Genomic DNA, 18,988 nt, shown 5'->3' with positions numbered 1-18,988 from the left:
GCGAAGGGGATATATTTATGGCAGGCGTTCATGGTTTGTAAAATGCATTTTTTACAAAGAAGTAATTTATTACGAAATAAAGAATGACAAATTTTCAGGAGCGTTAAACTAAAATAATGACTACTGGAACCCTTCATCAAATGTTAAAATTTACTCCAATATTGTCTTTGAATATCACAGTTACTGTTAGTAACGCAATTCTGCAAATTGTTGTCAAGTGGTTGGTTGATTGATACTGTCACGTGATGAATCCAATGTACTCGATAAAGGTAAAAATATATCAGTTACTCAATAAGTCCTTGTGGCCGAGTGGTGAAGGCATCAGTTTGCATCAGTTTTCTAATTCGTCAAAGGTTTGTTTTTTGCGTGATTGAGGGTGCGATTCATAGGAAACATATTCTTCTTAGTATCGCTTATAAGTATTGCCCTGTGATTTGTTTACTTATTTTATGCTCGAAGCATAACTCCTTGAGGTTATGACTTGAAACTTCATATCATACTTGTCTTATTGATTATTGTGGCACTCTACAAGACAACAAGACAAAAGTAGCATGACACTAGAGCACCGTTGTACGAAAAAAGATTAGATTTGCAATACACTACATCATCTTGGCACTAAACACGATCACAGAAGCCTTACACTAGATCATCTTAATTCGAAAAAAGATCAGAGAAGTGCAATAAGCTACATCATCTTGGCACTAAAAAAGACCACAACAGCATAACACTAGATCACCTTTGCTCTACACAAGATCACAATGGCAATCAGACAGATCAAATTGTCACTAAAACCACAGTGGCACTATACACCATCAGAAGATCATAGAACCTCACTTGATAATCGAGTCACAAATCAATATCACCTCGGCACTGAAAGAAATCGTACTGGCACTGTTCACTATCACAATGGCACTACACTACATCATCATTGCACTCAACAACATCGCAAAAGCATTGCACTACATCATCGTGGCACTAAACAATATCACATTAGCGCTACCATTGTGGCACTACACTAAAACATTGTGGCATTACACTTGAGCATTGTGGCATTACACTGGTGCATTTTGGCACTACAGTAGAGCATTGTGTCACTACACTAGAGCATTGTGGCATAACACTAGAGCACTGTGGCACTACAGTAGAGCATTGTGGCATTACACGAAAGCATTGTGGCACTACAGTAGAGCATTGTAGCATCACACTAGAGAATTGTGTCACTACACTAGAGCATTGTGGCATTACACTAAAACATTGTGACATTACACTAGAGAATTGTAGCATTACACTAGAGCATTGTGTCACTACACTAGAGCATCGTGGCACTACATTAGAGCGTTGTAGCATTACACTAGAGCATTTTGGCATTACACTAGAGCATTGTGGCACTACAGTAGAGCATTTTGGCACTACATTAGAGCATTGTGGCATTACACTAGAGCATTTTGGCACTACAGTAGAGCATTGTGTCACTACACTAGAGCATTGTGTCATAACACTAGAGCATTTTGGCGCAACAGTAGAGCATTGTGTCACTACACTAGAGCATTGTGGCATTACACTAAAGCATTGTGGCATTACACTAGAGCATTGTGGCACTACAGTAGAGCATTGTGGCACTACAGCACAGCGTTTTGGCACTACACTAGAGCATTGTGGCATTACACTAGAGCATTTTGGCACTACAGTAGAGCATTGTGTCACTACATTAGATCATTGTGGCACTACACTAAAACATTGTGGCATTTACACTTGAGCATGGTGGCATTACACTGGTGCATTTTGGAATTACAGTAGAGCATTTTGTCACTACAGTAGAGCATTGTGGCACTACACTAGAGCATTGTGGCACTACAGTAGAGCATTGTGTCACTACACTAGAGCATTGTGTCATAACACTAGAGCATTTTGGCGCTACAGTAGAGCATTGTGTCACTACACTAGAGCATTGTGGCGTTACACAAAAGCATTGCGACATTACACTAGAGCATTGTGTCACTACAGTAGAGCATTGCGGCACTACACTAGAGCATTGTGGCACTACACTAAAACATTGTGGCATTACACTTGAGCATTGTGGCATTACACTGGTGCATTTTGGCATTACGCTAGAGCATTGTGTCACTACACTAGAGCATTGTGGCATTACACTAGAACATTTTGGCACTACAGTAGAGCATTGTGGCATTACACTAGAGCACTGGGCATTACACTAGAGCATTGTGGCACTACAGTAGAGCATTGTGGCATTACACTAGAGCACTGGGCATTACACTAGAGCATTGTGGCACTACACTAGAGCATTGTGTCACTACACTAGAGCATTGTGGCATTACACTAGAGCATTGTGGCAATACAGTAGAGCATTGTGGCATTACACTAGAACATTGTGGCACTACAGTAGAGCATTGTGTCACTTCACTAGAGCATTGTGACACTACACTAGAGCATTGTGGCATTACACTAGAACATTGTGGTACTACAGTAGAGCATTGTGGCACTACAGTAGAGCATTGTGGCATTACACTAGAACATCGTGGCACTACAGTAGAGCATTGTGTCACTACACTAGAGCATTGTCGCATTACACTAGAGCATTGTGGCACTACAGTAGTGCATTGTGGCATTTCACTAGAGCACTGGGCATTACACTAGAGCATTGTGGCACTATAGTAGAGCATTGTGTCACTACATTAGAGCATTGTGGCATTACACTAGAGCATTGTGGCACTACAGTAGAGCATTTTGGCATTACACTAGAGCACTGGGCATTACACTAGAGCATTGTGGCACTACAGTAGAGCATTGTGGCATTACACTAGAACATTGTGGCATTACACTAGAGCATTGTGGCACTACAGTAGAGCATTGTGTCACTACATTAGAGCAATGTGGCATTACACTAGAGCATTGTGACACTACAGTAGAGCATTGTGGAATTTCACTAGAGCACTGGGCATTACACTAGAACATTGTGGCACTACAGTAGAGCATTGTGTCACTACACTAGAGCATTGTGGCATTACACTAGAGCATTGTGGCACTACAGTAGAGCATTGTGGCATTACACTAGAGCACTGGGAATTACACTAGAGCATTGTGGCACTATAGTAGAGCATTGTGGCACTATAGTAGAGCATTGTGTCACTACACTAGAGCATTGTGGAATTACACTAGAACATTTTGCCAATACAGTAGAGCATTGTGTCACTACACAAGAGCATTGTGTCACTACACTAGAGCATTGTGGCATTACTCTAGAGCATTGTGGCATTACACTAGAGCATTTTGGCACTACAGTAGAGCATTGTATCACTACACTAGAGCATTGTGGCATAACACTAGAGCATTGTGGCACTATAGTAGAGCATTGTGTCACTACATTAGAGCAATGTGGCATTACACTAGAGCATTGTGACACTACAGTAGAGAATTGTGGAATTTCACTAGAGCACTGGGCATTACACTAGAACATTGTGGCACTACAGTAGAGCATTGTGTCACTACACTAGAGCATTGTGGCATTACACTAGAGCATTGTGGCACTACAGTAGAGCATTGTGGCATTACACTAGAGCACTGGGCATTACACTAGAGCATTGTGGCACTATAGTAGAGCATTGTGGCACTATAGTAGAGCATTGTGTCACTACACTAGAGCATTGTGGAATTACACTAGAACATTTTGCCAATACAGTAGAGCATTGTGTCACTACACAAGAGCATTGTGTCACTACAGTAGAGCATTGTGGCATTACACTAGAGCATTGTGTCATTACACTAGAGCATTGTGGCATTACACTAGAGCATTTTGGCACTACAGTAGAGCATTGTATCACTACACTAGAGCATTGTGGCATTAAACTAGAACATTTTGGCACTACAGTAGAGCATTGTGTCACTACACTAGAGTACTTAGGCATTACACTAGAGCATTATGGCATTACACTAGAGCATTTTGGCACAACAGTAGAGCATTGTGTCACTACACTAGAGCATTGTGTCACTACACTAGAGCATTGTGGCATTACACTAGAACATTGTGGCATTACACTAGAGCATTTTGGCACTACAGTAGAGCATTGTATCACTACACTAGAGCATTGTGGCATTACACTAGAGCATTGTTGCACTATAGTAGAGCATTGTGTCACTACATTAGAGCATTGTGGCATTACACTAGAACATTTTGGCACTACAGTAGAGCATTTTGTCACTACACTAGAGCACTTAGGCATTACACTTGAGCATTGTGGCATTACACTAGAGCATTTTGGCGCAACAGTAGAGCATTGTGTCACTACACTAGAGCATTGTGGCATTACACTAGAGCATTGTGGAATTACACTAGAGCATTTTGGCACAACAGTAGAGCATTGTGGCACTACACTAAAACATTGTTGCATAATACTAGAACATTGTGGCATTACACTAGAGCATTGTGGCATGAAACTAGAGCATTGTTGCACTACATTAGAGCATTGTGGCACTACACTAAAACATTGTGGCATTACACTAGGGCATTGTGGCATCACACTAGAGCATTGTGGCACTACTTTAGAGGAATGTGGCACTACAGTATGTCATTTTGGCACTACACTAAAACATTGTGGCATTACACTAGAGCATTGTGGCACTACACTTAAACATTGTGTCAATACACTAGAGCATTGTGGCACTACACTTAAACATTGTGTCAATACACTAGAGCATCGTGGCATAACACTAGAGCATCGTGGCACTACACTAGAGCTCTGTGGAATTACACTAGAGCATTGTGGCTCACATTAGAGCATAGTGGCACTTCACTAAAACATTGTGGCATTGCACTAGATCATTGTGCAATAAAACTAAAACATTTTGGCATTACACTAGAGCATTGAAGCACTACACTTAAACATTGTCATTACACCCGAGCATTGTGGCACTACACTAAAACATTGTGGAATTACACTAGAGCATTGTGGCAATACACTAGAGCATTGTGGCATTACATTTGAACATTGTGGCATTTCACTCGAGCATTGTGGCACTACACTCGAGCATTGTGGCACAACACTAGAGCATTGTGGTTCTACACAAGAGCATTTTGGCATTACACTTGAGCATTGTGGCACAACAGTAGAGCATCGTGGCACTACACTAGAGCATTGTGGCAATACAGTAGAGCATTGTGGCAATACATTAGAGCATTGTGGCATTACATTTGAACATTGTGGCATTTCACTCGATCATTGTTGCACTACACTCGAGCATTGTGGCACAACACTAGAGCATTGTGGTTCTACACTAGAGCATTGTGGCATTACACTTGAGCATTGTGGCACAGCACTAGAGCATCGTGACACTACACTAGAGCATTGTGGCATTACACTGCATCATCGTTTCACTACACTGAAGCATTGTGGCACAACACTAGAGCATTGTGGCATAACACTAGAGCATTATAGCATTACACTAGAGCATTGTATCATTACACTAGAACATGGTGGCATAACACTTAGTATTATGGCACAACACTAGGGCATCGTGGGACTACACTAGAGCATTGTATCATTACACTAGAGCATTGTGGTTCTACACTAGAGCATTGTGGCATTACACTTGAGCATTGTGGAACAACACTAGAGCATCGGGGCACTACACTAGAACATTGTGGCACAACACTAGGGCATCGTGGCACTACACTAGAGCATTGTATCATTACACTAGAGCATTGTGGCATTACACTTGAGCATTGTGGCACAACACTAGGGCATCGTGGCACTACACTGGATCATTGTGGCACTACACTAGAGCATTGTGGCATAACACTAGAGCATTGTTGCATTACACTAGAGCATTGTATCATTACACTAGAACATGGTGGCATTACACTTAGCATTATGGCAGTACACTAGATCATCGTTGCACTAAATAAAATCACATTAGCACTACACTACATCATCGTGGCACTAAACAATATCACAGTGACACTACACTAGAGCATTGTGGCATTACAATAGATCATTATGGCACTAAACAAGATCTCATTAGCACTACACTACATCATCGCGGCACTATATTAGATCCCAGTAGCATTAAACTATAACATGGGTGCAATAAACTAGTTGATGGTGGCACTAAACTACATCAGCTTGTCACTAAACAAGATCACAGTGACACTTCACTTGATAATTTACCACAACACTAGATCACAGAAGCACTAAACAGGATCGGAGTAGCACTATTCCAGCTTGTCGTAGCATGAATTGAAATCACTTTGGCACTACGATACATCATCTTCGCTCTAAACAAGATGGCAGTAGTACTAAACAAGATCGCAGTTACAGGACACTACATCATCGTACCTCAACACTAGGTCACGGTAATACTAAACAAGATCGCAGTAGCACTACACTAGATCATCGTAGCATGAATCTAAAACAGAGTGACACTACACTACATCGCCGTGGTACTAATCAAGATCATCGTGGTACTAAACAAGACATAAGACACTAAATCATCGTAGTACGAAAATAATATCAGAGTTGCAATACACTTCATCATCGTGGCACTAAACACAATATTAGCACTACAGTATATCATCATGACACAAAATTAGATCAAAGAGGCATTCTATGAGACCTTATTGTCACTAAACAAGATCACTGTAGCACTCAACACTATCATAGTGGCACTTGCTAAGATAAAAAACAACAACACTACACTTTTTCACCGTTGCACTAAACAATATCATTGTCGTACTCAAGCAGATCAAGCAGATCATGTTGTCCCTAACAAACTACAGCGGATAAAGCGTTGGGGCATTTTCCCCCATCATTGGCACTAGAACGGATAACGTGTTGGGGCATTTTCCCAATCATTTGCACTACAACCGATGAAGCGTTCGAACATTTTCCTCATCATTGGCACTACAGCCGATGAAGCGTTGGAACATGTTCCCCCATCATTGGCACTACCAAGGACGACACGTTGGTACATTTTCCCATCATTGCAGTACATTGGATGACGCGTTGGAACATTTTCCCTATCAATGGCACTACAACGGATGACGTGTTGGGACATTTTCCTCATCATTGGCACCACAACGGATGCCGCGTTGGAACATTTTTTCCATCATAGGCACTATAACGGGTGACGCATTTGGGCATTTTCTCAATTATTGGCAAAACAACGGATGACGTGTTGGAACATTTTCGCTATCACTGGCACTACAACGGATGACGCGTTGGGGATTTTCCCCTATCATTGGCATTACAGATGATGAAGCGTTGGGTCATTTATCCCATCATTGGCACTACAGCGGATGAAGCATTGGGTTATTTTTCCCATATTTGGCACTACAACGGATTAAGCGTTGGTACAATATTCCCCATCATTGGTACTATAGCCGATAAAGCGTTGGGGCATTTCACCATCATTTGCACTACCAAGGACGACACGTTGGACCATTTTTTCCGATCATTGACACTACAACAGTAGACGCTTTGGAATATTTTCTTATTATTGGCACTTCAGATGATGAAGCGTTGGGTCATTTTCCCCATCATTGGCACTACAACAGATGACGCGTTTGGACATTTGGCTCGGGGGAGGAGCCACTGTGTTTACGGACTGATAAAGGTATTTGGTTGCTGGTGGGAAGGGCAACGCTGTTTACGAGAACCGATAAGGGTACTTGGTTGCTGGTGGGAAGAGCAACGCTGTTTACACGGGCGGATAAGGGTATTTGGTTGCTGGTGGGAGGAGCAACGCTGTTTACACGGACCGATAAGGGTATTTGGTTGCTAGTGGGAAGAGCAACGCTGTTGACACGGACCGATAAGGGTAGTTGATTGCTGGTGGGAAGGGCAACGCTGTTTACACGGACCGATAAGGGTATTTGGTTGCTGGTGGGAAGAGCAACGCTGTTTACACGGACCGATAAGGGTACTTGATTGCTGGTGGGAAGAGCAACGCTGTTTACACGGACCGATAAGGGTATTTGGTTGCTGGTGGGAAGAGCAACGCTGTTTACACGGACCGATAAGGGTATTTGGTTGTTGGTGGGAGAAGTAACGCGGCTGTTAACATGGGAAGGTGATGGTACTTGGTTGCTGGTGGGAAGAGCTACATAGTAAACAAGGGCAGACGAGGGTACTTGGCTTCTAATGGGAGAGCAGCGCTGTTTACACGGACCGATAAGGGTATTTGGTTGCTGGTGGGAAGAGCAACGCTGTTTACACGGGCGGGTGAGGGTAATTGGTTTCTGGTCAGAAGAGCATCGCTGTTAAGGTGGACAGGTTAGGGTAATGTGTTGGTAGTGAGAAGAGCAACGCTATTAACATGGGCATGTGACGGTTCATGTTTGCTCCTGAGAAGCAACTACTTGGTTGCTAGCTCAGTAACATGGGCAGGTTAGGGTGCATTGCTGTTTATGGGACGGAAAGGTGAGGGAACTTGGTTGCTGGTGGGTAACATGTTCTGGTGAGGTTACCTTGTTGCTACACTGCTGGGAAGCCAATGTTGCGGGATTATCAGCGCACTCGCTTCCACAGTCGTTGTACATTTATTGAAGTTTAAACTAATGTCGATGGGGCGGTTCCATTGCTGCTCGGTAAGATAATGAAAGCGAAATACTGATGGTCAGACTTGTGGCTTTATTTGACAGCAGGACCGAAATTTATTTGCCATGTTACGGCATTCCTTTACTTAAGTCATTGTCCGAAGCTTTGTATATCTGGTCCTTTGATTTTACAACTAGATAATGTTTGAAATATTTTAATGTCACTATTATTGTTGATAAAACATGTTTTATTTTAAAATCACCTGTACTTATAATTTAATTTTTAATTTGACTAAGAATATTTAAAGAAAGCGAATGTTAAGAAAATTTAGAAATAGTGGCCAAGGTGCGGATTTACTTAAATAGATCAGCAATTGAATGGCAAGTAGGATGTTTTTAATCCACCGATGCTTTCAATACTGCTTTCAGTAAGAAAATTTAAACGATTTGCTTATTTTCCTAACATTCGGAACTCCATGGTCATTTTCCATCGAAAACAACCTCGGATGTATGCCGGTACATCAGTAGAAGTAGTTCGTATTTTTTAATAATATGATTATTTGAAGTGTTTTAACATGTATTTAGAATATTTATGTTTAAATTGATTGCCAATGAAGAGTTTGCATAAATCATTAAAGATGCACTCGTACTCCAAAATAAGATTTATCACAATTAATAGATTTGTTTAATTATACCTAAAAGGATGAAAAAAGTCACAAATAATAGTTTTTATAAAGGATACCGAGTTTAATTGGAAATAATGCTGCAACACGGCAAATCTATAAAATGACACGATAGTAAATCACAGTAAATCTTTTAGCAATCACCAATCATGTAATATTTTTGCGTTGTCAGCTATTAAACAGACGGTGTCAATCTTGTTATCAGTAATCAATATTTTCCATAAATGCATTATTTAGTAAGTAGTTAAAGGTTTATCACCAAAATTTTGTTTGTTATACATGAGTATGTACTGATTTTGAATAAGAGTGTCACTTTTAGATTCCCGAGGGAATAATGCACCAGTCAATTGTAACCACGGCCCCCAGGTCCGGGGAATAGCGGGGACTTTGACTTTGACGTGGTTACAATTGACTGGTGCATAAAGCTTATGCCGTTAGCAGAGAAAGTATTTCGTGAACATTTTAATAGCAGTATTAATAAATGGTAGTGTTTTAATGTGTATTTTTATTACTAAGGTTAAATTGATTGCCGGTTAAGTGTTTAATTGTATAAGCAATTAAAAATTTCCAAGAGTAAAGTCATTAAGGTTAACTGCTAAAATGAAAATACTACGCGATCTACTAGCAGCGTAGTTAAATGTACGATATCTGACATTGTAAACCGCCCATATTCATCCGAGATAGTTTTTGATGGAAAATGGCCGAGGAGTTCCGAATGGTAGAGCAAGACGGAGCAAGCCAATGACGTCAAAGGATGATGTTTTTTTAGTACAAAAACAGCTCTATTCAGCTTTAAAACAATTGTTGCTGTTTTCGTTATTTTTAGGAATTACTAATATCCGTAATAAATACTCATAAAAACGTTACTTTTAAAAATATGATGTGACTGATTACTTGAAAAAGCACTTTAAGTACAAAGTATTCGAGTATGAATGGATTAACATGTATGCATGATCGATATGAGAGTTAAACATCACAGAGGATGCAAATTTAGGGAGTGAAAATGTCAATACGGCCATGTACAGTCGAACCCCGTTGGCTCGAACTCCCAGGGACCGGCGAAAATACCTCGAGCCACGGAAAATTCTAGCTAAGCAGGAATGCTTACCTTCAGTATAAAGAAATCGGGTCTTTACATCCAGTTCGAGTCAACGGGGAATTCGAGCCAAGCGAGTTCGAGCCAACGGGGTTCGACTGTATTATAATAGAATTTATCGTCGATTAAAAACGAAAGTAAACGTACCGTGTTTGTTTGTGTAAAAGCGTGGTGTAATTTTACAGTCACAAACTAAAATAACGTTTCAATTATATCGTAGCAAAACCCAGACGTTAAGAAGCCTTTAAACAAATTTTAATGGCCCATATATCAGAAACTTGAGAGAAACAGCCAATGAACAAATAAATCATGTACTTTTCATGAACGGCATATACGGATTTGCCGATAACTGCAATATAAATGTAAATAATTGTTTATTAAAAGTGGTTATTAATAATGTCATCATTATTATTTTTTTATTTCATAATCCACCATCGTCCACAACGAAATTTATGATAATATGTAAACACTTTGATATACTTAAGATAAACTTCCTTTCCACATTTGATATTCAGGATGTTTGCTTTCTGGTTATATTTATACATGCTCTCACTTTACGTTTTAATTAAATAAAGTATGCACTTAATGATAAAGCAGTTTCAGAAATGAATTTATTTGAAGGACAGGTCGAATTCATATGTGGATAACTAATTTAGATATTTATGAAATATCACGAGTAATTGTGCAAAATGTCTGCCACTATTATGGACAACTCCAACAATACGAACACTACTAGACGGCAATCAGAACATACAGCAGCATCTACCCATCTACCAACAACAACAGACAACCAACGAATAACATCAGCTAGGTCTTCAACCGCAGGTGCAACAATTACATCAACAGATAAAGTATCTGAGCAAAATACGACAACATCCACAACTTTTGTCAAGGAGACAAATGCTGCTTCGACCATCGGGCGATCTTTTAGCAACGCAACAGCCAGTGCCACTACAACAAGGACCAACACATTGACACCGTCGCCAGAGACAAATACAGACATTAAAACTTCCACTTCTACTCGGACTAAATCTGAACCATCAAGCAGACATTCATCAACGCTTGGTGTGAGCTCTTCTTCGTCAACGATTGCGTCAACAGGCACATCAGTAATAGGTATTCCAGTTGCTATATTACATGATTATTTAAATTGGCAAAATGTTCAGTTTTAAACAAAGTAAAAAACGTTGATTCTTTTTTTTCCTTTTTGAGATCTCGAGGACCCCTTTTATTTGCCTCGTAATAGGGACCTAGGGGTCGGGGCCATCCCCATGGGCCATTACAACATTTTAAAACAGTAACATTCCATACAGAATGCATGCAGTTATCAAGTTACAAAATAACAATTTTAACAAAAACGTTGAATATTGTGTTACAATGACTGGATAACAATTTCAAAGATAAGACAAAGTATCCGAATAATACTGTGTTGTGATTAATGCGAACAGTAGTTACCGTAATACTTATTTAACTGCAGATAGCCATTCACAGACCGGAAACTGCAGTATATACATCGGTAAGTACAGTTATGGAAGCGTATATCGTATATAATAAGGATATGAGGCTGTGTCGTCTTGTTGTCTTGTCGTGTTATTACATTATATGTTGTTAAATTATGTCGATTTGTTCAATTCCTCAACTGAATAATTATGTTGCTTCGATTGACAGTCGACAAAAAAGGTTCAACACGTTTTGTCGACATTGTTTTCGTCAAGACAACTTGTTTTGTCAACAGAAAGCATATAAACCTTGACGTGAATAAGTGAAAGAGTCGACATAATTTTGACAACGCGTCGTGATAGAACTCGTCATACTGGCATAAAAAAACCCCGACAAGATTACTTGATAAGATCATCAGTATAAACGGTATACGCTTCCATAGCTTAAGTCTTGTGACAAGATGACGATTGCACCACGGTTTTGGGTTTCCTCTTTTGGTATATTTTTAGAAATCGTTATGGCTACCTTGCTTATAAATTATTTATCAATATTAAACAGACGTTATAGGTATAATATATTATATATTACAAAAAAACATACTGGGATGTAAAAACCTAGTTAACAAACTCAGTTAATAAGTGAACAAGTCGACATTATTGTTGAAAAAAATATATCGCTATATCACGCCTCCAGCATGAATGACGCAACGCCATTGGTCCAACACTGGTCACGCGGTGACCCCATATTTTTCCATATATCACCAAATTTATATCGTACCAAAATGGCGTCTATTTTCCGATTCCGATGAATATTCCGATAAATAAATGAAACATTTAAACATGTAAACAGGTTGTAGACGTGATACATACGTTACGGAGTAAGTAGGTGACCCGATACGGGATATACCCCGTTACTTATAATAACTTATCAAGTCTCCTTTAACCAAGTCGACAAGATTACAATACCACATTATCAGTATATACGATATGCGCTTCCATAGGTAACACCGTTGCGTGATATCTTTCAGGCATCACTGTCGGAGTTAGTGTGGTCGTCGTAGTGGCCGTTATCCTGGTGTCTATAGTTTGTTTTCTACTGAAGAGACGAAAATGGTATGTAATACGGGAATTTATCATTGTACATCGTGTCATATTATGAAACATTCGGAACTCCTCGGCCATTTTCTATCGAAAACAACCTCGGATGTATGCCGGTACATCAGTAGAAGTAGTTCGTAATATTTTGAATAATTTCATTTATAAAATGTATTGTTTTAGCTTGTTTTTGTAGATCTAAGTCTAAATTGATTGCCAGTGAAGTGCTATGCAAGCATAATAAAGATTACAAAGAGTTAAGTCATTAAGTTTAACTGCTAAAATGAGATTACTACGCGATCTACTTGCAGCGTAGTTAAAGTGTACCGATTTTTGACATTGTAAACCGTCCATATACATCCGAGGTTGTTTCGATAGAAAATGGCCGAGGAGTTCCGAATGGTTATGGACCCGGATACATTTAGAATGTGATAAGTATTCATTATGCTAAAACATAATATTCGCGCAGGAATACCACCGGTTGTAGCGACAGTTGGTGTTCGGTAGTTATATTATAGTATGTCTTCAAAGTTATAAGTTATATTATAAATTTGGCTTTAAATTTGTATTTCGCTTTCACTAATTAAAGTGACACTCTTATTCAAAATCAATACATACAAATGTATAACAAACATAAATTTTGACTGAAAAACCTTTAACAACTTACTATATGATACATTTATGGAAAATATTACTTACTGATAACAAGATTGTAACCGTGTATTGAATATCAGAAAGCGCAAAATTATTAAATGATTGGTGAATGCTAAAAGATTTACTGTGTTCTACTATAGTCTCATAAGGTATAATACTATAGTCTCATAAGGTATAATACTATAGTCTCATAAGGTATAATACTATAGTCTCATAAGGTATAATACTATAGTCTCATAAGGTATAATACTATAGTCTCATAAGGTATAATACTATAGTCTCATAAGGTATAAATACCCTGTTTTATGCTCATTTCTTTCAAATTAAACTCGGTATCTTTCACAAGAACAAATTTTGTTGACATTTATTCACCCTTTTTGGAATATTAAAACAATATTCTTAATTGTGGTAAATCTTATTAGTAAGTAAGAGTGCATCTTTAAGCTAACATTTGAGCTAACATTATTCATAACATTGACAATGCACCATTGTTGTTTGTAAACTAAGTCTTGTAGCCTCGCCGAGTTGAGAGAGGATGCGTAGGAAGCTTTAAAGTGACACTCTTATTCCAAATCAATACATACACATGTATAACAAACATAAATTTTGAATGATGAACCTTCAACTACTTACTAAATAATGCATTTATGGAAAATAATAATAACTGATGATAAGGTTGTAACCGTGTATTTAATAGCTGAAAACGCAAAAATATTAAATGATTGGTGAGTGCTAAAAAATTTACTGTGATCTACTATCGTCTCATAAGGTAGAAGTACAGTGTTTTCTGCACCTTTCTTTCATAATAAACTTGGTATCCTTCATAAGAACCATTGTTTTCAACATTTATTAATATTGGGTATAATAAAACAATTGTATTATTTGTGGTAAATCTTATTTGGGAGTAAGAGTACATCTCTAAGCTACGCCAAATGTACATGTAATAGTTGCAGTCGTTCGTGGAATCTCTCTATTATCTTGTATTTAAAGGTGAACTGATATTCTCATTAATTTCTGTCCTCGTGTTTAACATGCCATTTTAGACTTATAATATGAACACAGACCTGGATAACGTAAAAAATAGTCCTAATGTAGACGTACACGTGTCGTTTCACATAAATTACTGTACATATTCGGTATCAATCGGAGCACTTTGGCCCTTTTCCATCGAGCCTAGGATGTTCGTCGGTGCATGAGTAAAAGTAGTTCGTAAAATAATGATTATAATTTTAATTAATTGTTATGTTTAAGCGTGAAATGTATATGATTAAATTCAAATTGATTCCCAGTGAAGTGTTTTATTGCATCAATGATAAATATTCATTAGAGTTAATTGCTTAAAAGCCTTAACTGCTAAATTGAAATTACAACGCGATCTACTTGCAGCGGGGTTAAATGTAAAGAATTCCGACATCCATATAGAGCCGAAGTTGTTTTTTATGGAAAATGGCCGAGATATTCCGAATGATTCGATATAAACGCAATTACTAGCACTAGCAAACAAGATTTTTGTTATCTAATTTCATAAAAATTGCTGTTCATTTTTTATTGAATTTAAAGCTGCACTCTTACAGATTGAACGTTTTAACAACTTTTTTTTATTTTTTTTTGTCATGGAACGAGCCATTTTTTGCGAAAATGCATGGAAACCAGTTATATAAGACTGCTGACAAAAAATTAGATCGCAGATTTTTAAATTTAAGTTGAAAAAATAAAGTTTTAATGCATTTTTCTTAAACCGTTAGTAACGGTTTAAGTCATAAAACATTAATTTTCGAACGGAAAAATAAAAATCTGCGATCTGATCTTTTGTCAGCAATCTTTTATCATTGGTTTGCAGATATTTACGCAATAAAATGCTCTCTCCAAGACAAAAAATAAAAAAAGTTGTTAAATCGGTAAATCTGTGAGAGTGCAGCTTTAAGGCCGGTGTATACACCTCAGACAAGAGCCAAGCGGAGCAAAAACGCTATAAAACGCTTTTTGTGTTGTTTTTTTTTTTCAATTTTAGAAAAAGGGGCCTAACGGAGCAATGATTAAAGTAAGAGTTATGGGATTTGCTATACAGGTGCGTACTTTCTCCCACCTCAGATAAGTAGATCCAATCATTTAACCATGCTAGATATTCTTTTCTTGCCCACGGGCGAAGATAAAATGCCCGTATGGAACTCCTTTTACCACATTGTAATTACCTCCCTTGTTGAAGACTGTCGTCAGTAGCATCAAGGAAATCTTGTCTTATGGTAATATTTAGAACACTAATTAATTATTTCTCGTTTCAAATGTCACCATAAAACAGTTTTCATGCACCATTCAAGAAATAATGCTTCATTCTCCTTAGAACTATTTAAAAAGACCGATTTGACTATTAATATTAACTGGATCACTGCGCGTTTATCCATGACAACCACGTGCTAGCGCATATCCATACGCAATTATTTTCACTAAGCAAAAAAGAGTTCCAGCAAAAAATACATTTTTACTTAATTTTGTTTAACTGAGGTGGAAGAAAAAGCATCTACCATAGCCGCTCGTATAAGATAGGTTCATCCCGACCCTCGCGCAGGGTGTTTTGCGGAAACTCGGTAAACCTCGTTTCCGCAAAACACCCTACGCTCGGGTCGGAATGAACCTATCTTACACTCTCGGCCATGGAACCTATCTTACACTCTCGGCCACTTATAGTCTCTGGGAACAAGTGTACCAAGTTTCATCTGAATATCTTGAACGGTGTTTCGGTTATACACCAAGTCTATCACAATACTAAAACAAAATCAAAGACGTAAGAGCTGATGTTGAAAAGTTTTTAATTATACGGAAATTTATAAATACAAACAATCTGAAAATAATTGTTTAAGGATTAATAAAAAAAACTATTCAACTACAAATGCAAACATCGAAGATTTGCGCCTACATTATTCTTCCTTCTGTTCATACTTAAAACTTCCTTTTCATGTATAAACATGTACAGTTTTATATTGAATAACGAACAGAATATCAAAGAATAGAACATATTTTAGTTACAGTTTACATTTTAGGCGCGTAGTTACATTTCAGGCGCGTAGCTGACTGTACGCAAATACGCAGTTGCGTATTGAAATTTTGACAGGTCGAAGTTTTTGTCATACCAAAACCACCCCCAAAAAAACGAATTTGAAATTAAATCCGAAGGGGGGGGGGGGCTAAGGGATGAATAGGTTAATATTTTGTCTGTCATCGTTCTGCGTAATCCCAATTTGGCCCTAGCTACGCGCCTGCATTTACATACAGATAACAACATTACAACTTCACAGTGCTGTGTGCGACATTAAGAAATAGCATAATTGTCATATAACTAACTCTTATTAATTACAGGATAGAAAAGATAAAAGACGAGCAGAGAATTACAGATCTGTGGTCGGCTACAGCCTACAGCAACACGATCATTAACGACAACTTCATGGATTACCAACTTGCCTCTCCCGCCAATATTAGAAACAGTCGATTACGTACCAGGCGGAAGTCGTCCAAAATTTCTGACCAATCAAATCAAATTAGCCAAGGGGAACAATTCGAACAAGGTGCTTACCCCGATAATTTTGAATTTGACAGCGGAACACTGAGAAGGAATACCTATAGTGCTCCTGATGGTCTTGCGAGGTTAGATATGGCAACGCTGTCAGAAAATACTAGTAATAAAGGTATGACTATGTCCGCAGAGCATGCGAGAACGCTAGAATACCGAGCACGTGCGTCAACTTTCACGGGGAAGAGGAATAAGCTTGATCGCCACGTGTTATTGAGTCATGAGGAGTTAATAGAAGAAACTATCGATGCAGAAATACTCCGAGAACAGGTCGACAGTAGTATTGTTACTGAGCTTTAGCGTAATTAGAGATCATATGTATAAATAATTCAAACATACGTAGTGTCATAACTTAAGGGGTCGCTTCAAAACAATAAGGGTTTGAAGGACTTAAAAATAATCCGGAGATAAGTCGAGAATTGTTTGACAGTAGTATAGTAACTGAGATTTAGTGTAAGGGATATCTTAAGTATACATATTTCAAACATATGTAGTTTCATAACTTAAGGGATCGCCTCAAAACAAAGGGGGCTTGAATGACTACACAGTAAACCGGATATACGTCGAGAATAGTTTGACAGAAGCGTTGTTATTGAGCTGTAGTGTAATAGAAATCTTAATAATAAATATAATAAATAAATAATTCAAACGTACTTAATCTAATTATAGCTTAAGGGGTCGCCTCAGTACAATGATGGTTTAAATGGCTTAATTATAACCCGGAGATACGTCGAGAATAGTTTGACAGTAGTGTTTTACTGAGCTCTAGTGTAATAGAAATACTACACGTATAAATAAATCAAACATTCTTGATGCAATAATAGCTTAAGGGGTTGCCTCAGTACAAATATGATTTGAAGGACTTAATTATTAATCGGAGACACGTCGAGAATAGTTTTATAGTAGTGTTATTATTGAGCTATAGTGTAATAGGAATCATAATATTAAATATAATATAAAAGTAATTCAAACGTCCTTAATGTAATACTAGCTTAAGGGGTCGCCTCAGTACAAAGAGGGTTTGAAGGGCTTAATTATAAACCGGAGCCATGTGGAGAATAGTTTGACATTAGCGATGTATCTGAGCTTTAGTGTAATTAAAATCTAAGTTTAAATAGTTCAAACATACATAATGTAATACTAGCTTAAGGGATCCCCTCAGTACAAAGATGATTTGAAGGACTTAATTATAAACCGGAGCCATGTCGAGAATAGTTTGACAGTAGTGTTGTTACTGAGCTGTAGTGATATAGAAATCTTAAGTATAAACAATTCAAACATACTTAATGTAATAGCATAAAGGATCGCCTCAGTACAAAGATGGTTTGAAGGGCTTAATTATAAACCGGACAGACGTCGAGAATAGTTTGACAGTAGTGATGAAACTGAGCTGTAGTGTAATAGAAATACTACAAGTATAAATAATTCTAACATAATTAATGTAATACTAACTTACGAGATCCCCTCAGTACAAAGATGGTTTGAAGCGCTTAATTATAAACTGTGTATCAAAGTATTTATCATGTATTATGTTTTACCTAAAAAAGTGTAACTCAAGACGCTTTCAACTGTTGGAATGATGACCTTCCCGAACAACTTTTTGTATTGTGAAATACCCTTAAATGTATAAGAAAATTAAACTATAGTTTGTAATGGATATGTTACTACAGTCGAACCCCGTTGTCTCGAATTCGCTTGGCTCGATTTTCTTGTTGGCTCGATCTGGATATAAAGGACCGATTTCTTTCTACTAAATGTAAGCATTCCTGCTTGGCTCGTATTTCCCGAGGATTAAGGAATTTCTTGTCGGTCCCTGGGAGCTCGATCCATCGAGGTTTGACTTTTTGTTGAAATTGCTAATGAATTCAATTAAAAAAAAAACGGCTGGTTTGCATAAAACCTATCTTT

At 38.0% G+C, this 18,988-nt stretch overlaps 1 protein-coding gene across 1 annotated transcript; it reads left to right on the top strand.

Moving 5' to 3' along the window:
* The first annotated feature begins 10,852 nt into the window (after window positions 1-10,852).
* On the top strand, window positions 10,853-18,737 carry LOC128246643 (uncharacterized). Its single transcript, XM_052964948.1, has 4 exons — window positions 10,853-11,443; window positions 11,805-11,843; window positions 12,795-12,879; window positions 16,870-18,737. The coding sequence occupies exons 1-4, from the start codon at window positions 11,017-11,019 to the stop codon at window positions 17,378-17,380; spliced, it is 1,062 nt and encodes a 353-aa protein (XP_052820908.1). The 5' UTR covers window positions 10,853-11,016; the 3' UTR covers window positions 17,381-18,737.
* The last annotated feature ends 251 nt before the right edge of the window (window positions 18,738-18,988 follow it).

Source organism: Mya arenaria, chromosome 9 (assembly GCF_026914265.1).
Source record: "Mya arenaria isolate MELC-2E11 chromosome 9, ASM2691426v1".
NCBI lineage: Eukaryota > Metazoa > Mollusca > Bivalvia > Myida > Myidae > Mya > Mya arenaria.
The sequence above is the reverse complement of the archived record's forward strand: the minus strand, read 5'-3'. Positions and strand labels throughout refer to the sequence as shown.